The sequence below is a fragment of the Dysidea avara genome, chromosome 7 (genome assembly GCF_963678975.1).
Source record: "Dysidea avara chromosome 7, odDysAvar1.4, whole genome shotgun sequence".
In the NCBI taxonomy this organism is placed as follows: Eukaryota; Metazoa; Porifera; class Demospongiae; order Dictyoceratida; family Dysideidae; genus Dysidea; species Dysidea avara.
This window is the reverse complement of record NC_089278.1, coordinates 24,645,001-24,671,003: the sequence shown is the minus strand read 5'-3', so window position 1 is coordinate 24,671,003 and position 26,003 is coordinate 24,645,001. Positions and strand designations below refer to the sequence as shown.

Below are 26,003 nucleotides of genomic sequence, written 5' to 3'. Positions count from 1 at the left end.
TCAAAATAATAATTATATCATGAACCATGGTATTGTTCATAATATAGATTGCCTATGATTTTGGCCAAAATCCTAATAGAAAACACATCTAAACACCACCTTAGGAAGCTTTCCCAACCACAAAAGAAGCCTTAGAAGTTAATTTGGAAGTTTAGGTTCACTGGAAAATATGAAATCAAAAGGAATGAATAAAAGTACTTTTTAAAGTTTCCGAAATATGTCATTTTGTTTATCTTATCATTAGTAGTATTACCAATTATTAACAGGGCTAGAGCAAAATGTGTGTACTTTTTGGGGATAAAACTACATAACTTTCCTTCCTATGTCTTTCTTACATCCATGACCTATTTTTAAATGCATAATACAATGATGACACCCATTCTCAAACAAATTTGCTTTCTTGTAGGTTCACTTTACCATTGATCTTCTGACTTAGTTTCTGCAAGGGTAACCAATGTGTTAATTAATGTGTGTGTGTTATTAAGTATCAAATCTATTTATGTTAACAAGGTCATTTGAAAACCTTATATCATTACCTATATTTAACCACAGTATATTAAGTTCATACCAGAGCAACAATGTTGTTGTGTACCACTGTGTACTTGACTTACTGTGATCACATAACTGCACAAATCAGAAGCCATACTATTGCTGACCACAGCATGCTGCTATACACTGCCTATAGTTGGATATGTCAAAGCTGTATAGTACAAAGTGCATTCGATAGTAATGAAACAATACACTGGTGTTTGCTAACTCTGATAACATTAGCTGACTAACTTAACAGCTACTATACATGATAACTACCTTGATATACATGTTTAGTATTATTATTAGCAACTTTTATTATCATGTTAGCTATCCATAAATGGATTTATAAAAAGTAAACAAACTAGTGTAAAAGTAATTTTAAAAATTAAAACATGGGAATAGAGATTGCTGAAAAAGTAAAGAAACAAGAGTCCAACAAGCCAGCATGTTAAACACACAGAGATCTCTATTTGGACTCAAATGCACATTTATACAGGAGCATTCTCAGTACCTATTTGCCCCTGATTTATGGAGAAACTACTGTTTTTTCCTTAGTTTCTACCATATCCATTGAGTCCAAATAGAGATCTCTGTGTGTTTAACATGCTGGCTTGTTTGACTTGTTTCTTTACTATTTTCAACCATCTCTATTCCCATGTTTTAATTTTTTTAAATTATTTTTACACTAGTATATGTATAATTATGTAATATGACGGATGGTTCGCCTTGCACTATTTTACTCCTCCCTGTTTACAATGCTCGCACTATTAATCCCAAATATCACAGCCATCCGTCCTATTGTAAATTAATCCAACAACCATAGCAACTGTTGCTAGGAAACATAAATAACCACTGCAAAAGACCAATCACACTTAGCAACCATTGCTATGGTCTCAAATTACATTTACATTAGCAATGGTTACCTAGCGATCGTTGATAAGCAACCATATTGTTGCTATGCCATATGGGCATCTATCACTATGGTAACACTAGTTTTCAAGTCAGACATTTACTTCTAATACAAACCGATACAAACACACCACACTATTTTAGCCAAATTAGTATTACAGATTTTTGTCAAGGTACCTTGACAAAAATCTGTAATACTAATTCTATTGGCTAATTGCTTGACGTATTTCAATACAATACGTCAAGCCGCTATTGAGAGTATTATACTGTAACACATTCACTTGTTGGATTAATATAGTAGCAATTGAACACTGAAGACAGTATACATCTGTAGCTAGTGGGTAAGAATGTCATGTACAAAGTTATGTTACTGGGGTTAAAGTTTATGGGGGCTCATTATATTATAGCACACACATGCACACAAAGATTGTCATGCCCTAAACATGTGAAATATACTCTCACTCGTGTAGTGACATACAGAATTATCCTTCTAACATGTTACAAATATGGCGAAAAATAGCATTGAGTTGAATACAAAAAATAGTCAATGCTAGCAACACATTACAACTAAATGTCCAGTGTTATTTTTTAGTTTTTCTCAGTAGTGGTGGGGCAGATGAAAGTAGTTGATAAAACACACTCAATCCCAATAAGCAGAATCCAGTCACCACAGCAATGTACTCAACCTTGTTTGGATAAGGTGTCCCACAAATTGTGTACCAGCTAACACCTTCCGGAGGCAGGTTTTGATTGAATATGGGGTTAGGTGGACAATTCAAATCGAAGTAGGTCTCACGGTGATGGCTGGAACAAAGGGACGCATTCCTGTATAACTCCTACATAGATGAAAAGATAACAGCATAACAGGGAATAACTTTGTTCAATGTTAGACACTGCCATAGAAACTACACAATACCTGGTCCTAAAGTAAACAGTGTATAGGTATTTGATTTAAGAATCCTAGCTTTAATAATCAGTTTAGACAAGTGACCATATCATGCAGTAGCTATATATATCCATATCATACAAGTTGATGTTGTGCTACTTCTAAAAACAAGGCGCCATGCTGCAAACAGACGTAACTGGAATTAATTTAATATTTATTTTGGGTTTTGCTTTGTTGCTACATACACAATTGAATCATAGTAATTTGTATTTGTAATTCAGCAATTAAGTTGCTAAGCACTGCTAAGGAAACATATCTCAAACAACTCAATCACTTTAAACCACTAATAATGCACAAAAGTATCATCTTAACTGTTTACAGTTCGGCTATAGCATTTTCTTATGCAAATTCTCCAGGCAGAGCCTCTAAGCTGCTCTTTATTTTTGTTCACATATGTACGGACACGCCCCCTTTTCACATTGAAGGAATTCATTATACCCAGTAGTCTAAGAGGCTAACTGTGTTGTTTCTTGGCTGTTTGACATCCGTACAGCCCATTGGGAAAGGCCTTCAAGGTGTTCTTATAAACTCGCTTCACCCATATTTCAAACCAGCATGTATTAACCACCTTAAACCAAAGCTTACCTTCCCAGAAGTTTAATACAAGCACTATATAGCCTTATTTCTCACATAAAGGCTGTTTTTAGCAAACACAGTTTTGCTCACACTGGTGAGGAAAGACAAACAAATATACAAACAAACATACATACATGACTGTTCTCAGAGGAGGGCACTGTTAAAATTACTTATGCAAAACCAATCGGTTTCTGGATGAACTAAAATGTGTGAACGATGTAACAAAGTTGTTTGATTTAGAATAATAATACCTTGCTAGTGCTAGTATTCCTATGCACAAAATATTGTTCCATCAGTGTTGCTTAGAAAACTAAGCACTTTTACAAAACAAGATACATCATTTTAATCCTTGCACGAAGCACAACCAAAATATCTAGTGATCATCAGCAATCACCACCATTTGGTAGTTTTGTATTGGGACTATTGAAGTTCACATGATTAAACTATACAATTGAGGTAACATTTTCAAGTAGCGCCTAAAGCGGTTCTTCCTTCCTCTGGACTGTTCTATTGGAATATTGCATAAGAGATTTGACATCAGATATATATTCTCTGTGAAAGTGTTTCTTTTTGATGGCACATTTTGTGTGTGTGCGTGTGTGTGTGTGTGTGGGGGAGTATTTTTAAACCAGGCGCATGCTCATAGCCAGCCTTCTGGGTGTGTGCCTGGTTTACTGAAACTGTTTTCTGAGAAGTGTGTGTGTGTGTGTGTTTGTATGTATACATGTAATAGTTGTAACACAGGTATGAAGGCTTTCAGCCCTCAGGCAGTCGGGCATACATATCAGGCACAGCCCGAATTCCCCGTGTTACAGCTAATATGTAACACTTGATAGCCTGTACAGGGTGATCAATCACCCAAGTCAGCCACTGAATATTATATGAATACCTAAAATTTTTGATTATGGGAGTACGTTCTGGTTACGTTCGGTTATGATGAACAGACATATCCTAGCGATATCACGAATAATTTCAGTTATGCGAGTTTAATTGGAGGTGTGTCCGTATTCAGAAATGTGCAGAAACAATTGGTGAATAAGCTATAGCACTAGTTCTCATCTTAGCCCAACGTTTTTCACCTCGTAGGATGGCAACGATAACAAAATGCTCTCCGTCTGAGTGGTTTTCCAGGCCAGGCCCATAGCCAGGGAGCTCAGAGGATTCTGAAGAACCGCCCCCATGGAAAAAATGTCCACACTTTTGTATATATTTTCAGTAGAAAAAGTCCATTAGTCACAGTTTACTTAATACTACTAATAAGAAGCTAAATTAAGTGCTATGAGTAGCTAGTTCAGTACTTGTAATGCAATGCAAAATCAAGATGCTCTAATAGAGCAGTCAACCACTCTATTAGAACAATCACTCTAATAGAAATCACAATTACATTCGTATGATACTACTAAATTTATATTGTCTAAACTAGAGCTATCATTAAAATAACATAAAATTTTGTCCTCCCCCACATGCAGAGCCCATGAATAGCATCCATGCTTCAACTCCATGCAATGTAGCCCGGCTACATTTCGTGTATAGCCCAGCTAGACAAAATGTAGCCCGGGCGGCTCCTTTGATCTGAGGTGTGAAAGTGTTACATGTATAGTCACAAATCTAGTGTATTTATTAATTTCAAAATCCAAGCAAAAAAAAAACAAGTTGATGTTGTGCTACTTCTAAAAACCAGGTGCCATGCAGCTAGCTAACTCATCTGGAATTAACCATAGATAGTATATGCTACTATGAATTAACCAACTATGTATTACTATTTTACAATAGGGTAGTTTTGGGTGGTGCAGTAATATTATTAGCTAATTCTCGTATTTCATAATTCATGAAATTTTTGTAATTTGTTCAATTACATTGCTATGCACTGCTAAGGAAGCGCTAGTTAAACAAACCGCCTTTACCAACATAGCACGCACAGAAGTATCTTCTAAACTGTTTTATAGTTTGACTTGACAAAGCCTCAAAGCTGCTCTTCATTTTCGTTTGCGTACATAAGGGATACGCCCCCTTTCAACTCAAAGCAATAGGCTATTCCTGGTAGTGTACGAGGCCTGCACCGCTGTTTTTCCGCTGTTAAAAGCCTGAAAACCTCAAAGGGAAGGTAGTTAACAAAGTCTGAGGAAATTCGCCACACCCATATTTCAGTCCACCGAAAAGAAACCACCTCAGAGCAAAGTTCATCTGCACAGAAGTTTAATACAGACTTCATTTCGCTTTTACTTCTTACGTAAAAGCTGCTTTTACCATTATTTAAAGATTTTGCTCACATGGGTACATACAGACAAACAAAGGTAGATAGGTACACACACACACACACACACACACACACACACACACACACACACACACACACACACACACACACACACACACGCACGCACACATACTTTTACGAAAATAATTTCAGTAAACCAGGTGCATGCCCACAGCCGGCTGTGGGCACACACCTGGTTTAATAAGCAGTGAAGCAGATAATTATATGGTATTGCAACACAGCTGTATGGGAAATGCCCAACACTGAAATCAAACAAATAACCATTTATTGCTTGGATTCCTACATCATTTGTCTATTACAAGTATAACTTACAATTCCTATAGCAGTCTGTATGGATTCTTGTCTCATGTGTGTACAGTTGTGTGTCACTGATTGGTGTAGTCCGGTGGCCCGGAGTAGCTCAGGTGATGCCATCCACACCAGTACCATGTAGAACATGTAATGTATCAACAACATCATGGATAACGAGTCAAACAAACTCCTCCTTGATCGACCTGTAAACGATCCCAGTTATACAGTCACACATGCACAGAAGAACACATACCTAAACTAGAATACACAATTACATGAAGCAATCAAACTAACCTTTAGCTGTTTGTTTAGGTTCAGTCTCTTTAAGACGAGTGCCACTCCAAGAAATCATAGCATATGTCCCAAATACTATCAACACTACCACTTCAGTATGTACATTATAGAGATCATGAAGGATATGGTATACAGGGATGAAGTTAGTGGCAACAGCCATCGGGAAGGCAAACACACTGGTCAAGATGATACAAACAATCTCTACAAACGTGCTCCTTGACACGTAGTCTAATCGATGATTACCAGTGAGCAAATATCTTGTCAGGTGATGGAGTATCACAAAACTTGACACAAATGACATATGAAACAAATAGCTACAAGAATAAACAAAGTGGGTATGTAATTCTAAGTATAGTTTATCACTTGATAATCAAGCAGTAAACACCAATAGATGCAATATCAAACACAAATGGTATTGTAGTATTTTCAAATAGGAAGGTGCTAAGTATTGCACACAAAGTGTGTACAGGCAGTGATATTAAAATATTGCCAACCCTAACACACAACACACACACACACACACAACAAAGAATTTACATGCATGCCCATACGCACATAAAAACTAAAGCAAAGCCTCTGGCTAGCATGGTCATGCCTACCCAGTGGGATACCTGTGTACTCTCAGGTGCTATGAGTCAGCACAAGCAAATCCTCTGGAACGTGAGTAAAGTTTCTTGCTCAAGGAAACAACAACAATAGCAACTGGCCATACCCGGGCGTCGGACCTGGAACCTTTCCATTACCAGGCCAATGCTCTAGCTACTTGGGTATGCTGTCTCTCTACACACACAAATGCAAGTACACACGCATACAAACACACAGGCACAAATAATTGTCAGCATTTAGTGTAATATTGAGACAAATGGACTGATATAGGCCTTACCTAGTCCAGGGTACAAAGTATGTCCTGTCATATATATTAGGGTCTGATTCATGCCAAGTCCACCACATCATTTTAATCCCCATCACGTCATACGGGAAGTCAATCATAACATCAACTAATCCAATGAGGAATGGCTCCACAAGAGGACTCAACTTCAGCCTTGATATACATACGATCTCAGTGTAATAAATAGCAGGATCTAGTCAAGAACATGATTGTAACATCTATTTAGTGTCTATTAGACATACGACAACACAATTACACAGATACCATCCCTGTCCACCTCCTCAAAATAAAACCATAATAGAAGTAGGCCAATTTCATTGCCAATTTTTATACAACCATAATTCATGGTGTCACTTCTTGATGAACATGTGAATTAATAACGTATCATGTGATCTTATCGAGCACTCAAGTATCATATTTATCATCCGAATACCAAATTCTTATTGAGTACCTGACCATTTGCAGCATTTACTCCAGCTCTAAAACTAATGCCTTGCAACTAATCTAGCATGTGACAAACATATAGGTCATACAAATTACATATTTATAGCAGGCCTGGCATACATTCGTTTATGACTCACCTAATCAATACAAAAAAGTGCTTGCCCAGCAAAAGATTGAATATAAAATTGGAAGTACAGGGGGTTTACTTGACAAGGATCTTAACTTGGTAATTTAGCAAAATTATCCACTAAAACAAAATCCCACCAATACCACAGGGACTGCAATGTTTTATGGTTAATACCAGTAAATCAGCAGCTCATTCACCAAATTAACAGTATGCGATATAGTTCATTGGTAAAATCACAACATACAATTCCTGACAATTAAACCACATAATATAAATATATTACTGTGTGTACAGTTGTGCTAAACTGTATGTAACTTTATGTGGCCTAACCACCTGATACAGCTTTCATAAGTTACAATGTTGAATGCTATCAAGACTCGTAAAACATTACAAACATGTTTATATGTTTACTGTACTGTGGTGCACCACAGATATGTCAAAACATACCCTACAATACACAACATTTACTTACAGTAACAGAGAATATAGATAGGTAATCTTTGTTTCAGGAACATCACCGTCGTTTGAAAATGCCAAAAGTTGTCCACATTAGGAATAAAGTAACTGACACTCTCTGTCACCAGCCCATGAAGCACTGCAGCAATCCACAGCCATAAGTACCTCCCACGATAATGCAGAGCTAAAGGACGTTAACTATATATTACAAGTACTGTCTTAGAGAAACTGTCTTACCGTGTCTAAGAGTTACAAATGCCCAAAGTACAAAAATGAGTTCGCACACAAGAATTGACGGGTTCTCCTGCCATATCTCCAAGGGATTTCTGAATGTCACTAGATCTCTTCTAGCTTGACTAAACCACCATTGTTGTAGCAGCACCCAATACTCGGAGGCAGTTTTCATTACGGAGTCCATATTAAGGTGTTGTGCTATCGCACTGTATCGCGAATGATGACAACGAACTGTAGCACGTGGGACCTATTTGTTGGTCTATTTAATGCCCACCTATTGCACGTGGAGGCGAGCGTAGCAATGAGTGGTAGACGTCGCAACCAGTTACCGACTAACCTGCCTCAGTTACAGAATCTGATTAAAAGAGACCCGGTCTCCTATAAGGAAGAGGTAGAAATGTTGGAGTAGATATATTTTTGTGTATTAAATTATTGGTAAATATTGACCATAAGGCCAGGCTAAGTTGATTGACAGTTTATCGTCCAGGATATTTGAAAAAGTCATGCGGGCGGGAGGTCATTTTTCATAATTTTTTTAACATGGACAAACATTTAAAAAGTAGCTTCACACAGTTGCTATAGCTACTTTAAAAATGATTGCAGAGCTTATTTGATTACGTCACTGTTAATACTGAGCTATTCGTTTATGCAATCTCTCTTTAGAAATCCATTTATTGAAGGCACTAACAAGTCCAGGCTGGGATTGGAATAATCGTCACGTTTGTTGCCACACCATGTTTTAATATACAAAAACGAGTTCAGAAACGTAAGCAATGATTATCACATGAGAAATGATGAATTATGAAATTATTGCTCTATTCCTAAAAACCCATGCGGGCGGTGACGATAAACTGTAAATTAATTTGGCCTGGCCTAATATTGTGATGCGGTTGTGTTAAGCTGGGATTTTGTTTTACTGTAAAAAAGGTTTTTGTTGTATATGCCCGAGGGGTATAACACCTCTAGCAATCATGCCCTTCAGCTAGCTATCAATAAATCATGAATGATTTCTGTCCATACTATTCAACTAAACTGATTGACAAACCAGTTGTGAAAATACATCACAAACAACACTATAGCTCACAGTGACCTAAAACTAATGTTGATCATAAATCATTGTTCACCAGAACCCTGTAATAACCTCACAAATCACCATACGGCTATCGTGTGTGGATTTTCAAATCACATACGTGATTGTGAAGGTGTCGCATCCCCTGCTACCAATGGTGGTAACTGTTTGATTCATTGTATTGATTCATGTGTAACTGGTGTGCCTTATGTGGCATATTTTGGTGGTGACTATTACTGGCACATGTACCTAATAGTAGTTGGCACTGACCACCACTTTATAACAAGGCCTGTACATGATTTTCAGATTGGTTGATTAATTTTGTAGTTTTTTTAATTTCTTTATACGTATGATATGACTTACTAGTATTGCAATGAACTGGAATACTAGTAAGTCAACTAGTAAGTACTAGTAAGTAAACTGTAATCTAATGGTTCATGAGTGACACCCTTAGATTACAGTTTTGCGAGTGTCATGAGCTTATGTGTGTAGTAATGTGTTCGCACGACTATTGTGTTTGTTTGCTTAGTGTAAACGAAATCACAAGTGATTGTTGCTTAATAAGTAGAGAGTATACGTGGTCCTAGGTATATATTGTATCCCTTAAACACAAATAACAAATGTGACCGAATTTTGGATAACCGTTGATATACGCACAACAGTACTTTTGTAATAAAACGTATTTAAAAACTATGGGTAAAAAACGCAAGCTCCAGAAAAAAAATTATGCAAGTTTTTATTGCCTCACTGGTGGGCGAATTAAGCCTCCAGTGGATAAATCCTTGGCATCATCGTGTTCGCCTATTCGTAGGGAGTACAAAAATCTTTGTTTCATCTCCATACATGAAAGGATTTAGGCGTTAGTTTACGTTGCGGTGACGAAAGAATTTACCGACGATCGTTTTTCAGTGAATTTGCCTTCCTTCTCAAACACAGAAGCATGCCTGGGGCAAAAGCTATATCTTGGTGGATGCACAAATTCATGGCGAATACAATGAGCGAAGATTTAATTCCGTACGCCGTTGTATCAGTAAGTTATGATGGTTTATGTAAGCGACTGTAGATTCTTTTCTCGATAGCTTCTGTACATATCAATTTATTTGCTCGTCCGGCTGTCTAGTGCTGTATTTCCAACGCTGCTTAACTGATGAAGCTGAAACTTAGCTAGACCATTCCTCTGTCCCTGTAGAAAACAAAGAACACATAAAATGCATTTTGAAAATTGTGCGGATATCGACGGTTTTCTAAAATTGGGTCACAAATATAAAGTCACCAATCTCTTTCAGGAAGCTATGTTTTGAATGACATATATAGCTATGACAATTGTGACCTGGTCTGACATAACTGGGCTTATCGCCTATTTACAAGTGTTGAAGTACGCCAGTTTTAAATTTTCAAAGTGTTGTAGCTCCAATGGCTTTAGTTACATGTACAAACTTTTCACGTTTTTCACCAATTCCTTACCTTCAATACCATCCACTGAACAAGTAGCCAACAGCCAAGTTTCCCGCCGTTTTAGATAGTTTTTTTTTTTTACTGAGGTTGACCGTGGCTCGACTGTATCAGGTGAGCTGTACAATGGGTGGTGGTGGGGGGCAGTGGGAGGGAAAGGGGTTAATGAAAGAAAATGGAAGAGGAAGGCGAAAGGATGAATAAGACCAAGTTATGGGATATTCAGGGCTCAAACCTGGCTAAAATGAAAGTAAATGAACAGTACTATTCTTCATCCAACACCACGGAGTTGTACAGCAACACACAGCCATCTCCTTGTTGGTCAGAGCTCCATTAAGTTAACCCAGGCTAGTTATGACAGTGAAATCTGATAATGTGTTCATGTAGCTTTGTGTTTGTGACAAAAAAATCAAACCTGCTTTTGTGGGCGATAAGACTGGTTTTGCCAGACTGAGTCACAATTATGGTTTGTTTTGTATGTGTAACATGTGACTTAACAGTCTGTTGTTGTTGTTTATAGTTTCTACAACAATATCATCACTATCAAGCCAACCTACAGTTATTTCAGCTGAAGCCATCCCAAGAATCCAAAGTTTTACAGAGTCTTGTGACATTTATCAGCCAGGTAATATGTATGTACTTAGATGCACGCTGGTATTCAGCTAATGCATTGTTCATATTATAAGTTATCTGACACTGTTTCTGCAGGTGGCTCACTGCTATCAAGATGAAATTTCAGGCTTCGCTGAGGAGATACATGAACTGCTGAAGACACATGCATCTACTCTTGATGCTGATCTTCGGATGACATTATGCCGAGCACTGATCTTGTTACAACACAAAAACATGTTTCCTATTGTTACACTATTAGAGCTGTTCTTCAGACTGTTCAGAGTCAATGATAAACTATTGAGAAAATCTCTATATACACATATTATAACTGATATTAAAAGACTGAATGCCAAGCGTGCCAACAACCAAGTGAACTCGGTATAGTTTAACACTGAGTGCTACATGTGTATATTCCATTGGCACACTTAAATACTCATCTGGAGATTTCATGTTAAATAACCCAATGTATTACTATGCAATCATTATCAGAGATAAATGATTGATGATTTAAGTATATGTGTTCTTTCAAGAGATTTCTCTAGAGGTGTCATGTGCCTCTATGGGTTTGAAATACTATATAGTACCATCCCTTGTATGTAAATACTGAATGTGTTTATATTATTATTTCAATGTTATTTTCTTGACAGGCTTTGCAGAACTTCATGTATAGAATGTTGCAGGACAGTAGTCCTGTTGCAGCGAAGATGTCACTGGATGTTCTAATAGAGTTGTACCATAAGAACATTTGGAATAATCCAAAGACAGTACAGGTGATTGCGACAGCATGTTTTTCCAAGACCACAAAGATTGCGGTGGCTGCATTAAAGTTCTTCCTTGGTGTTGAGAAGAAGGAAGATGATGGAGAAGAAGACAGTAGTGAGAGTGAAGTGAGTATATTATTGATGTATTGTGAGGTTGAGACATTAATAACCCACTGACAACAGCAACTACTGACCGAGTCGCCGAATCACATCACAGTAACCTTACCATACACAAAACTACTTAATATTAATACTCACTATGAAATGAGAAACTCAACTGTATTGTTTTTGTTTACATAGTACTAACCACAACAAAGTTATTACTAAGCTTCCGTAAAACCATCCTGTCCTGTACCAACAACAGAATCCCAACTAACTGTTTACAAATATGCCTTACTCCCCATGGAAACATTCTATATAGTTTATTTAGAGTGCAATCTGTTTCATAGCTGGCTCTTCATGATTTATCCCATTTCCAGTGTTACACATGTATATACGATACCTGTATGTACTGATGTGCACCATGCCTTGTCTGGGATATAATAGTCAAGGCTCATCCCCATCGATGTATAGTAGTGTATTATTGGTAGTATAACAGTTTTCAACTTGAAGAATGATTTAAATCATCTGTTCTAATAACACTCACATAATAGTTGTAGTCCAGAAAGAATCCAGTTATATCAGAAATGGGACAGACCCCTATGGCCATGTCCATTTTAACACTAGTGCATCTTGCTATGAAACGTACAAAACTGTTTGTAGTGAAGCTAGACTTTGGTCCTTGCATGTCATGCTGCCGTATGGCAGCTACAGCTGTTAACAATAGTTGGTATTGCATCAATATCAACTCTACCCCCACAAGATGGCTTTGACCCTAACAATAACTTCCTTACTTTATTTAGCTATAACACATGTACTCACCCCAATCCAGTATGTTGTATATATTTAAGTGTACTAGACATGGATAAACAGTTGACCTAAATTCTCAATTTTGCTAAGTCATGTTTACTTGCTACCACATACGTGTACTTACCAAAACTAATGCTGTTAATGAAAAGTATAACATTTTATGTAATGTACATACCATATTTACTTGGCTAAATGCTACAGCATTTATTACCTTAGTTCTAAAAATTGATGCAACAACTATTTAAATTCAACCACTACTCAGTGGCCGAAAACAATGTTTGTGCCCCTATTTTTGTCAAGTGCAACTACTATAAAGGTGCAACATTTAACCAAATGTAGTGAAGTTTTGTGACTCATTTGTGGTTCGGCTGTTATAGAATTTTTGTTTATTTACCACAACGTGATGTCATTGTACAGGATGATAAAAAGAATTACAAGGAGTTGATGCTTGCCCAAAAAGTTGCTAAGAAGACAAAGAAAAGACAGAGAAAGCTAACAAAGTCTCTTCAAGCTTTAAAAGTAATGGAAGGTACATAATTTGATATATTTTACTGACTATCTTCTTTTACAGAAACACAAGAAGAAATCAAAGGCCCCAATCAGTAACTTTTCCGCTCTTTATTTACTCAATGATCCTCAGAGTTTTGTGGAGAAGTTATACAAGCAGCTGGAGCATTGTAATGAACGATTTGAAGTTCGTCTGATGATGATGGACCTCATATCAAAACTGATGGGTATACATCAGTTGTTCTTGTTTAATTTCTACCCATTCCTCCAGCGATACTTGCAGCCTCATCAAAAAGATGTCACTAAGATCTTATTGTATTTTGCTCAGTCTTGTCATAATCTTGTTCCACCAGAAGTAAGGACTTAGTACTCTTTAACTGCATCTCATATCTGGTATTGTGTGTGTGTGCGTGTTGTGTGTGTGTGTGTTGTTTGTGTGTGTGTTGTGTGTGTGTGTTGTTTGTGTGTGTGTGTGTGTGCGTGTGCGTGTGTGTGTGTGTGTGTGTGTGTGTGTGTGTGTGTGTGTATGTGGGTACATATATGCTATTGTGTAGGTCATTGAACCATCAGTACGAGCTGTAGTTAACAACTTTGTCACTGAGAGAAATGCTTCAGAAGTGATGTCTGTTGGGTTAGTCAATAACATACATACATACCACACTATGATCTTGTTCCTTCCGTACTGATATTGTATTGATCGATACATTGTTATATGTATTCTTGACCAGTGCGTGCATATGTATGTGCGTGTATATATACTTTTACATGCATCAGTATGTACAATAATGTAGCCAATAGTATAGTATCATGGCTAAATTCCCCTGCCTGCATCACTCTAGACTCAACTGCAATCATCACTGTTGCCATTAATCATGCGTGCCTATATTTTGAGAAGATGGACTATTATATGTCACCTTACAATACACTTGTGCCCAACAAAGACAGTGAACTAATTTTAGGAGGCTAACATATGTAGCATATAGCCAGCCTTTATTTCTTTATATAAAAAATAATGTTCCACCTGACAGTTCCTGGAATAGGCACAGGTCAATATTAATTTCCTGATACTGTGTAGTATGCATGTTTGTGCAGTATTGTGTTGTGATGTAGAGACATGTTTAAGCTTTCTAGTGTCACGAATTTATCTCTCTGTAAGAGTTACTGCTTCATAACGTAGGATATATTTCCATAGGCTTAACACAGTGAGAGAAGTTTGTTCAAGATGTCCACTAGTTATGACAGAGGAACTGCTACGAGATCTGGCAGCCTACAAATCCAATAAAGATAAGAGTAAGCTTATTATGTGTAGTAAATGAGTACACGTGTATGTATGCAGTGTTTTTATACAGTATACACATTGTACAATCAAATACTATGTGTTATGAGTCAAAGTTTGCATTACTACTGATGGATGTAACACTGCCCGAGCAAACATCTGCCATTGTGGTTTGTATTTGTGACCGGCTGTGCAAAACCAGTTATTTTTGCACATTTCTCAAATTTCATTTTATTGCTTTTCTTTTATCAAGGAGTAGAGAGCCAAAAATTTCAGCCCTTTGTGATGAATGGTCTTGGAGTTATAGCGCTAGATAGCTGGAACTGGAAAAAATTTCAATTTGTACAGCAACATTACCGCAAATATATTAGGTGTTTATTCAATCGACACAACTGAAACAAGCTACTGAGATGGGATTTGGCTCAGCCTATTCACCATGAAGGCAAGGTATAACTGTAGATCTCTGTGCAGACAAAGAAGAAGGCCATTTCAACAATGAAATGACGATGGCAAACTTTATTTCTACAGCGTTGTACATAAGTGCCCATAACTCTCACGTCTTGTGCTGTACATACACAAAACAAAGATTTTCTTACTCCCTTGAAAAGGTAAATGTGATGTATACATAGTTTTATTGATTTGAACTTTGCATACTGAAGTGATTAAAACTAGAAATAAAACGAATATTACAAATATTCGAATTCACTACATTATAACAAACGATTAATATAATGTGAATATATTCGTTATTCGTAATTGTGCATGTGCACAGCTGTTAAGATGGCCGACAGACATGGCGAAGTGGATGATGTAGCAAAATTCTAAAGAAAACTATGCTCTGTGCTATGGAAGCGCTTTATAAGGAAAAAGAAACATTCTGTTTGTAGGCATTGTGGAAAGACATTCATGTATCACAGAGGAAGAAGCAACCTTCACAGCCACCTAAAGGCTATAAACTTGACTTTATGGACAACCAGCCTGAGTGATGAAGATGAGAATGGAGAAATGACTATTGCCGGAACCAAGTGTATCGATAAGTACGTTGTGAGTGACTCACGAAAAGTTTGTAGCAGTGCCAGGGCAGAGGCTATCACTAATTTAGTAGTTGACTGGATCTCTGCTAACAGTCACCCGATCAGTGTTGTTGAAGATACAGGTTTGCAACAGCTTTTTGGGTATACAGAGCCAGCTTATAGTCTGCCCAGTTGAACACATGTTGCTTCAATTGTGAAAAGAAACGTCATACTAATACAAAGAAAAGTTTAACTTCTCTTTTTGGAGAAAGAAGCCCGTTTTGCAGCCATAACAGCAGATGCATGGACTTCTAGAGCTGTGAGATCATTTGCCACATACACGATTCACTTTATTGATAGTGAGTGGAATCTCCAAAGTTATATATTGGCCACCAGAGTAATTAATGGAAGACACACCAGCTGTCAATATTCCCCATCATTTACGCTCAGTAGTGAAAGAGTTCCTGCCACTGGACAAAATTTGTGGTATAGTCATGATGAGGCAGCTAAAGTGGCTGCTGCAGGACGGACAACCTTGGGTGTATGAAAGTTTGGTGTGTGCAGCACATACAGTACGGTCCATTTATAACTTCACACACGCGAGGCATTTTAGATGTCGCTTGCCATGGAACATTGTTGCGTGACCCACGCCAGGTTTGTTGCTCACTAGCTGCAGCGCTTGGTCCTTACGCCATGCGTGGCTGTCAACCACACATGTGTGTAAACCACAAACTCTACAGTAGTTATATGTGCAATACTGTACTAGCTATATGGCTGGGACGAAGCTTCGAATGTTTTGTGGGTTCGAAGGTCAAGTAAACTTTGAATTAAAAAGTATCCTTCTAAGCTTTGTAATACACTCATAGTCTACGAAAGACTTACAAATAAATTTTGCTATCTTTATTGCAGTCGTCTCTTAGTGATTCGATCTTTGTGTGCCACACCCACTTTTGAACCATTTCAGTTTAGTTTGCTACTGTAGTTGTAGCCTTAAAATGCTTACAATGTGATTGATAATGCATGGATACATCCTTTTAGCCATTAGTTGGTGTTTATCTATGCATGATTGCAGTATAGTGGACACGCCCATTTGCAATCGATCGATCGCGTCATTCAGTACTGCTGCTATGCACTTTCCAAAATGCTTACAAACTTATTAAATAGAATCAGAAAGATAAAACTTTAGAAGGATGTGCATAAATACAAGAAAACCTGTAACTTGAAAGCTAACACCGAAGCTTCGAATGCTCAAATGTATTATAAGCGAATGTTCGAAGGTAAATTTCAATATACACTGTAAATATTGTGCATTTCATTGTGTCTTACACAGGATGGCTTTCACTCACTATTCAAAGTTTTCCATGGAGGACTGAAAGGAGAATTCAACTCACCTCAGCTACAGAGTCTACTGATACTCTACACCTGTATTTTTAAATACTAATATATGTATCACCATTGCTATATCATTAGTTAGTAATAGAGAATAAAATATGTACAAGTACAAGTAAAATTCAAAACTCAAAGAAAATTGGTGCGTGATTAAAATGAGTTAATCCTGTTCACATTGTGCGAGATCCCATGGCGGTGTAAAAAAAAGAGACCTGGCGTGACCTGTAAAATACGAAGTGTTAATTAATAATTGAGTTTTAATAATGCAATGCACAGTGAAGTACAGTAAGGTGTACATGTAGTTTGGACTTTTAATAATAATCATAATCATGACCATGCTGGTATTGGCTAATATGGCATTGGCTAATATTAGCCATGCGTGGCAATTTCATGGCGTGGCAATCTCTTTTTTCACGCATGGTAATGCTTTGTGCCACAGTGTGGCAATGAAGAGTCCCACGCGTAACTTTTGCTTTTGCCATGGGAAAAACACCACACGTGTGTGAAGTTATAAATGGACTGTACTGTATGCTTCAAACTTATCTTAGACACTCCTTTGATTCTTCACAACATCCAGAAATTGCATTAGCCAGACCAAAAAACTGGTTTGTAATTTTCATCACAGTGCTTCATGGAGGCTCTCTGTGCATGCCAAATAACACGTACTAAGGCTAGCTCTAGTTCACCTGTTAAAGTTATACAGGATGTTTCCACTAGATGGAACAGTGTGTTCTACATATTACAATGCCTTGTTAAATTAAAATTGCCTATAGTGACTGTGTTAGAGGATGACTCGGTTACACACAAGCCTGAACACTGTGCTTTGTTGCTCAAAGACCAATTGTAGGTACTGGCTGAGGATTTAGTTAAAGTACTTGTTCCACTAGAAAGAGCAACTACTGCTTGGTGGCCAGAATTATGTTTCTGTGGTTTTTGTGCTTCCCATAATTTCATCTTTGGTGAAACATCTACAAAAAGCAAAATTAAGCAAGTAGCAAGGATCAGATAAACAAACAGTAAAAAAAAAATTCAACATTAATTCAAGATTTGAGGAATAAATTTCAATTAGACCCTATTAATCCACAGGTTTAACAGCTTCACTTAATCCTCGCTCTCTTGGCTTAATTAGTTACCTGACGGTAGTAGTCCAACAGCTCTTAAGGAGGAACTGCTGCAGCAAATGAACAACCTGGAAATTGCCCTCAACTGATATAGTCAACCTCGGTTCAAAAACTATCTTGCACAGTGATGCTCTGGAAGGTAAGAAATTGGTATAAACATGTGAAAATTTGATACACAAAGCTTCAACCATTGGTGAGCTACAACACACTAAATACTTAAAATCGGCATTTCTCGATACTTTTAAATAGGCGATAAGACCAGTTTTCCCTGACTGGGTCACATATTTGTTAATTCGTTTGTTAATACAAAGAATATTTGAACACCCATTTTTAATATTCGTTTCATCCATATTAAAACGTGTGTAGTTTTTTTATGTCACCTGCGTATTTTATTTAGCCCACTTACTTTATTTCAATTTGTTTTTGTAAAAACCAAAACAGCCAGTTTTCACTCAATGAGTCACATTTATTACTTAAAGCATTGTCTGGTGTTCATATATCATCTCCTAGTCAGAGCGAACACTTGGGATTAATTTTTTTTGTAACGTATTCATAACTGTAGTTAGTTCCATAGCTGTACTGTGATATTTCATTTAACTGTTTTTATTTTCTTTGAGTCAAAAATAATTTTATAATATCTGAACCCAGCAGTAAAATGCGTGCATGATTTTGGGGTAAACAGTCCAGGAAGATGTGTGCAGTACTAGAACATACAGATCTGTCAACAAAATACTCTAATTGAACAGTCACTACTGTTCATTATTTGGACAAGCAGATGTTTACAACATCTGTGGTATTATTTTTCCTGTTTCTATTAGGTGTGATGATGGCTGCTCGATCACTCATCCAGCTGTTCCGTCAAACTAATCCATCTCTTTTGCACAAGAAAGATCGTGGTCGTCCAGCAGAAGCTGCCCCAACTGTGTTAGGATATGGAGAGAGTAGGCCTGCCAAAGAATGTGTTCCTGGGGCTGAGGTATGGTCATTAGCTGTGTTTGTTTACCATTTTCTTTAATGCTGTGTGTGTGCTTGTGTGTGTGTGTGTGTGTGTGTGTGTGTGTGTGTGTGTGTGTGTGTGTGTGTGTGTGTTTGTATGTTTGTATGGTGCAATGCGTATATACAGTAGAGCAAGTGTAAAACTGAATATACTGTACTAGCATTAGTACTTTCCCTACATATAAGACCATCTCAATATTAAAATATTGAACGTGTTAATGTCTAGAACAGGGACCGAGCATTAAACATCATGTAGCTATGTAGTGTGCATGGTTATGTCACCTTTTTAAAGATTATGCTGACATTAACGAAGCAATGGAAAGAATAAAAAGTATTGCCAACATGTGGATTCAAACCCATGACCTCCTACATGCTAATCTAGCATTTTACCATTTGAACGGTTTGTGCTGTGGTTTACAAAGGAATGTTGCTCAAGTTTTCTCTACACCTTGACCTTCTACGCGCTGTAGAGAATGAACGGAAGCATGCGTGAACTCGTGATGATAATCTTAGATTAGCTGGATGATGAGTGCTTGAATATCAGCACTGATTGTGTCGATTCGTACTGAGTTTGGTGAGTAAGCAGCATGACAGACAGACAGACAGACGGTTTTTCAGCTTTATATATAGATAGATGTATATATTTGTATGTGTTGTGTATAAGATTGGAATTATAATGCTATAGACTGCAATAATTGTTATTGTTGCGTATTAGCTGATAAAATTATCAAGTGAGGTTCCTGATGAAACACTATCAGATAGTGGAGAAGATGATAGTGATGGTAGCATAGTGTTGATGGATGATTCTGATGATGATAATGATGATGGCATTGTCAGTGAGGGTGACAATCACAAAGTTGATGACAACGACAGCGATGATGATGATGATGATGATGACGATGGGGGTGATGTAGAAGAAGAGGAAGATGAGGATGATGAGGATGGTTTGTTTGTTATACAATGGTATATACATAATGTTCCACAATCCTCACACAGATCAAGAGAGTGTACTGTCGGAAACAGGTGAAGACAATATGATGACATCACAACCTGTCACTGAAGGGACACAGAAAGACACCTCTGATAGTGTACAACTAGAAAAGTTGTTAGAGGAGAAAAGGCAACATGCAGCATTAATTAGTCAAACTAGAGTAAGGTTATGCATTCTAATTTGCTTAGATGTACTGTACATATATTTCTAAACATGTTTTGTAAGTTATCATTCATTAAGTAAACTGAGTTTGTGTGCATAGATGTTTGCTAGTGTGTGTGTATGCATGCATACGTGTGTGCATGTGCACATGTGTAGGTGTGCTGACAGTAGCTTTGTTTTTTCCCTTTTGTGCGTAAGTGTGATTATGTGTGTATGTGTGTTAATAATTGTTGCCATTATAGAGCAATCCATTACAATGACATACATGTGCATCCAGACACGTGTTTGTTCTTATACTAGTTCTTAACTCAAGAAGAATTCCAGAAAATTAAGCTGAAACAACTCAAGCAGCAAATTGAACCACAGAAAGGGAAAAAGAGAAAAATCACAGAACTAACTGAAGAAAATGCTCAAGAAAGGTCTATAAATTTCATGTGTAAATGTGTTCCTGTGTGTGAAAAAATGACCTAATATGGTAATGCATAATTTATTATGAGGTGTGAAATGAGACACCAGATCATTCAAAGAATATGCTGTACATTTGAAACCACTAACAAGACACTCTAATAGCCACTCTTGAGTTCCATCTTGCTAATATCACTGACACAAATATGTGAATTTGTTATACCCTGCATAAGAATCAGTTGGTATATAGTTTGTTGTGTTGCTACAGAGGGGATTTAGTGACAATGAGAGACATTGCATTTGTCCACAAGAAACAGAAGTTGGACAAAGAAGGAAGATTGCAAGTCATCAAGGTAACTGTTGACACTTGTTTAATATATAACAGCCATACATTTAGCCATACATTACAGACTGGAAGATCAGATGAAGACAAGTACAAGTACAAGAAGAAGAGACTAAATCCACACAGTAGTACTACTAACAAGGTAGGTTAAAGATTGAAAATTAATTACAGTACATAATACAGTTGATGGTGAATGGTACAGTGTACAAAAATTATTAAAGTATGTGGTTTACAGAATTTGTAAACTGCCGGCAGATTTTGTAAGGGTTGCAATTGGTTTGCAAACAAACATTGGTGGATAATAATAAATATTGGGGGGGTTATGTCAAACATTGGGGGGTTATGCCAAACATTGGGGGGTTATGCCAAACATTGGGGGGTTATGCCAAACATTGGGGGGTTATGAAGCCACTAAGGATCAATTAGTGGTCATTTAATGTGGACTATAAGTCTGGTACTAATATCCTCATTCAGTTAGTTAGTAATGCAAACAGGAAGCTTCACTTATATGATATATACATTACACCTGTTTATGAAGTATGGGAAGTTGATGTAACTAGCTTGCAAAGACTCACCACTGTTAACTACTATGTTATTCTTTTTTGTGCACTGTACCCACCCACCGTATAATATAGAGTACTAATAAGTAAAAATTTCCTGCAAGGTGCTTTGATTATTTTCTGAACTCATATATATAGTAGAAAGAGTTAATATTATGAACACTTGATGGTAGTGATAGAAAACAAAATTACAGATGGACATCCATTCAGTGATCACCTGTATGTCAGTTCAATCACAAAAGTTTTCAGATAAATGAATAAACAAAGTCCATTCATTTATATACAGACCACTGTTTGGTTAATCAATTAACATTACAGTTGGGTCACAATTTCTATACAGTGCCACTTGATACAGTCTTATATACTTTAGTATGTGATAAAACTTTTATAGGAAAAAGCAAAGAAGAAAGCTTTTATGATGTTAAGACAAAAGAAAGATGTTCGATCTAAAAATAAGCGATCTTTCAAAGAAAAACAAGTGAGTAGATGGTCTTGTATTGCACGTAACCTTTTGAGGATATATTTTGTGATGTTATCTGGTTTTATAAGGTAATAATAGACTGGTAATCACTTGAAGTAGGTATATTTCTCTAATCATACAGTCATCCAGTGTAGTTAACCCTTAAACATGTACAACACTTTGAGGAATGTATGTTAACAGGCACAGTTAACCTAAGTAACCAACCAAACTTGTTAAACTCAATAAACACCAACAGAAACATGGGCTCCTTGGGGGAAGGCTCAATAGCCAGTGTAACAACAATCACTTGTGTAATGAAACAATGAGAAATAGTCTTTTACGTGACATATTGCAGCAATATCAGTGTGGTGGTTAGAACTATGTTAGTTTGTTATGTTCTGATTTATCATTGAATGGTGATCAATTACTATTTACTGCAAGTCAATATATCAGGGGCTTCCCTAAACCGCTCTACTTTACTCAAAATTCCTTTGATGTGGTAATATGAATGTATATAATTAACTAATTTACTTTGATGTTGGTAGCAAATTGATAGTTTCACCGCTCTACTTTATTTTACTGGGGAAAGCTCTGTATATATGTTTTGCATGTATCTTTAGTGAAAACCAGTTTCATCACAGGTTATTGTGCCTGTATTTTTGTTGTAGTGTAAAATTTGTTGTAGTACATTAAAGCTCTTTGTATCATTTTTAAACCTTATTACACATTAGTTTATTTTTTTTATTTTTTTTTGTTTAATGATAGGAATAATACTTTGGAAGTTACAGCACTCTGTTTCCAGCCTTGCAGAAGTATTTTTAAGGGTTGATGTAATGCAATGCAATAGCATAGTGGTTGGTTAGGGTTGCTTGTCAAACAAGTTATAGTACTCTGTTAGATACACACCTTAAGTCACATAGAGCCTAGTTTTATATATTGCATGCCATCAAGACATTCCAGACAGGATGTTGCATGAAATGTGACATCTTCTGATGACAAATATGTACAAGGTTCTTATAAAGCAGGAAATGTGTTGGGTTATGTATGTGAACCAGATTGGATACTACATTGAATGAACTTGGATCTTTAGAGTATGTGTATCAGTGTTGTAAGTGGGCCAGGTCATCCGGATTATATGGGTCATTTGGGTTGCATTTTGTCCGGGTCAAGTGGGTCTTGTCCACTTCACTGAATATCTGGGTCTGACCTCAGGCCTTAATTTAATTTTTAAGGTGACAAGGACAAATGTCCTTACATATTCACAAATGTACAGACATACAGTCAAATTGTACAGACATGAGCTAGAGGAGCACTTTATATACACTGCTGGAAATGGAATAGGGAGTTTCCATTGAAAGTTTTGAGGTTAAACACAACCACATAGCTGCAACATATTACCAGGCTGTGGTCATAACAGCTGCTGGTGATAGCAGTACACAAAGGGGAGGTGGCATTGGTAAATCCTTGGGTTGGGAAAATGTAGCATCTCCTAGCAACCAAGTGACAGTTATTGTTAGCACTACAAACAAACATGTACACATCAGCTTTTATGGTACCACTATTGGTTTTGCAAGGACATGTGTGTCTGCCCAAAACTAATTATGTGCAGACATTATGCTATTTGTGCAGATTTTGTCTGTTGACCACATGTTAATTTAAGGCCTGGACCTGGATGAGATCACGTGTAACTATAAGTTAACAAGCTTGATTGTATTGGTGGAAATGGGCAATTGGAAACAGTGGAAATGGAAACCAGAAATGGAAAGTGGAAATGGAAAACGGAAATGGTCAAATCATCAAATAAATGTACCCTAGAGTAAAACCCTTGTTTAGTGTCCGCGTCTTAAAGACCACCTTCTTATAAAGACAACCTCTGTACAAAGACCACATTATAATTAGTTCTCAAAGATGGCTAAGGTCACCTTTTATAAAGATCACCTCTTTACAAAGACCATCTCTTCACATTGCAATAATAGCTAGGTTCCAAACATCATTATGTCAAACCACTTTATCAAAACAGCTAAAAAGACTAGGCTCTTCGTTAATACAGTAGGTTGTAGTGTACTAGCTACATTGGGGTCACTTGCATGGAATATTTTTGTATGACACATTCTGGTACCATAGTATTATCTATGCTGGTACAAACTAAGTGATGATGGTGTATGACTTGAGTGAAGTGTGGACAAAGAGATGACATTAATACGAGTCATGAAATACATGTTTGAAGCTATATTACCATGTAATGAGGTGGTCTTTATCAAAGGTGACCACAAAGTGGTCCTTAACCACCTTTGAGATCTAATTACAGTGTGGTCTTTGTACAGAGGTGGTCTTTCAAAGAAGGTGGTCTTTAAGAGGTGGCCACTAAACAAGGGTTTTACTCTAGGGTACATTTATATGACAATTTGACCATTTCTTTTTTCCATTTCCACTTTCCGTTTCCGGTTTCCATTTCCACTGTTTCCAATTGCCCAGTGGAAATGCAGTTGTAAACACTTAAGAAACTTATGTGGAGCCACACCCACCATTCATAATCATAATAATCATTCAGGAATATACTTTACTGTCTGTGTGGGATATGCAGAGCCATGCCCACTTATCAGAATTGTATCAGCTGTTCTCTGTGGGCATGCATGGCATTACCGGATCCGTGTTGCTACTTGAAATGTAGGTAACTAATAGTGATGCACCGATACCACTTTTTTTACTACCGATCCAATACCAATACATTTGAGGCCGGAAATAGCCAATACCGATACTTTGCCCCACAGGCATTCTCACAAGAAACAGCTAGAGATATGAATAATGGTTAATAAGCCATGCAGCCTACTAAAACTCATTTGCTAATCTCATCAACTGCAGTTTGCTGGTTTTGTGGCTATAGTTTATGGCTTCAATGAATCTTATTTCGTGGATTACTTTGGTTTCCACTGTACTAATAATGATAGTAGTTGGCTTCCTTTAAGGAATTCATAGCTTATATCAGCTTTTGCTCAACTCCATGGATGCGCTATGTACGCCACCATCTTGAGAAGTAATTAAATGACGTCATTTAATGTATCGGTTGGTATCAGGCATTTATAGTTTTACTGATGCAAGTCCAATACCGCCAAAATAGGGCCGATACCAATACTAGTATCAGTATCGGTGCATCACTAGCACTAGTAACTAACTTCTGGAAATTCTTAATTGCTGTAGCTGCATGTAGACTTATGTGGAGCGACACCCACTTGATAACATGTACATGGAGTCACACCCACTTGATAATACGTAACTACTCACTTCTTGCAGACAATCCTTTCTATAGTGTAGGGCTAACTAATGGAACTTGTGGATTTATAATCTAGCTCTTGAGGCATGCCTCTATTTTATTTAAACCGGGTCCCATCCGGATTATTATTCGGGTCAAACGGGTCAACAGTACTGACCCACTTACAACGCTGATGTGTATGTTTGACATGTCATGCATATTAGCAGTGTGTAAATTGCAATGATTATTATCAACCATCACATGCACTACAGGTTGCTCTAAGAAATGCACTAATAAAAAGGAATAAACAGAAGAAACGATAATCAACATGTGTGTGTATGTATTGTGTGATTTGATCACATTGTAACATATTGTAACTTTGCATCTACTTAATTGTGATGTGTATATCTAATGGTTGGCCAACTGTAATGGAATCATTGAATTCCTTATATTAATACGAAGAGTGAGTACCATGTCATAAATAGCTGACTATTATCTAGTTATGCATAGTGTAAGGGTTCTTACTAATAAAAGGTTTTGCTACTGCTTGCTATGTTTTGGATAATAGTAGTTCAGTTCCTAGTACAAATATATGTGCTTTACTTTGTAGGGGTTTCTGTTTGAACAACGAGTAAGTCCATAATTAGACACAATGTTTACAAGTTTGAGATCACAATGTTGATCATCTCCCCATCACTTTCTAAGCCTTTCATGTGCCAGCTACACTACACCTATTAGTGACATTGTAGACT

General features: G+C 37.1%; 2 protein-coding genes across 2 annotated transcripts; one reads left to right on the top strand and one right to left on the bottom strand.

Moving 5' to 3' along the window:
- Window positions 1-1,905: 1,905 nt before the first annotated feature.
- Window positions 1,906-8,251, bottom strand: LOC136260575 (uncharacterized). Its single transcript, XM_066054366.1, has 6 exons — window positions 7,979-8,251; window positions 7,758-7,925; window positions 6,709-6,907; window positions 5,826-6,139; window positions 5,553-5,734; window positions 1,906-2,276 (listed from the first exon to the last, which is right to left on the bottom strand). Exons 1-6 carry the CDS (start codon window positions 8,157-8,159, stop codon window positions 2,022-2,024), a joined length of 1,299 nt encoding a protein of 432 aa, XP_065910438.1. The 5' UTR covers window positions 8,160-8,251; the 3' UTR covers window positions 1,906-2,021.
- On the top strand, window positions 8,221-25,663 carry LOC136260574 (protein SDA1 homolog). Its single transcript, XM_066054365.1, has 16 exons — window positions 8,221-8,366; window positions 11,017-11,121; window positions 11,205-11,486; window positions 11,756-11,995; window positions 13,196-13,297; window positions 13,350-13,640; window positions 13,840-13,916; window positions 14,478-14,575; window positions 18,903-19,060; window positions 19,796-20,024; window positions 20,077-20,231; window positions 20,534-20,652; window positions 20,907-20,991; window positions 21,049-21,123; window positions 21,933-22,019; window positions 25,524-25,663. Exons 1-16 carry the CDS (start codon window positions 8,277-8,279, stop codon window positions 25,572-25,574), a joined length of 2,244 nt encoding a protein of 747 aa, XP_065910437.1. The 5' UTR covers window positions 8,221-8,276; the 3' UTR covers window positions 25,575-25,663.
- The last annotated feature ends 340 nt before the right edge of the window (window positions 25,664-26,003 follow it).

Excerpts from the sequence above, each read along its gene's own strand:
- LOC136260574 (XM_066054365.1), top strand. The coding sequence starts at position 8,277 with ATGAGTGGTAGACGTCGCAACCAGTTACCGACTAACCTGCCTCAGTTA. Across the intron at positions 8,367-11,016 it reads CGGTCTCCTATAAGGAAGAG|TTTCTACAACAATATCATCA; the intron begins GTAGAAATGTTG and ends TGTTGTTTATAG. Across the intron at positions 20,232-20,533 it reads CATTAATTAGTCAAACTAGA|TTCTTAACTCAAGAAGAATT; the intron begins GTAAGGTTATGC and ends TTCTTATACTAG.
- LOC136260575 (XM_066054366.1), bottom strand. The coding sequence starts at position 8,159 with ATGGACTCCGTAATGAAAACTGCCTCCGAGTATTGGGTGCTGCTACAA. Across the intron at positions 7,926-7,978 it reads ATTTGTAACTCTTAGACACG|CTCTGCATTATCGTGGGAGG; the intron begins GTAAGACAGTTT and ends AACGTCCTTTAG. Across the intron at positions 6,140-6,708 it reads TACTTTGTACCCTGGACTAG|CTATTTGTTTCATATGTCAT; the intron begins GTAAGGCCTATA and ends TTATTCTTGTAG.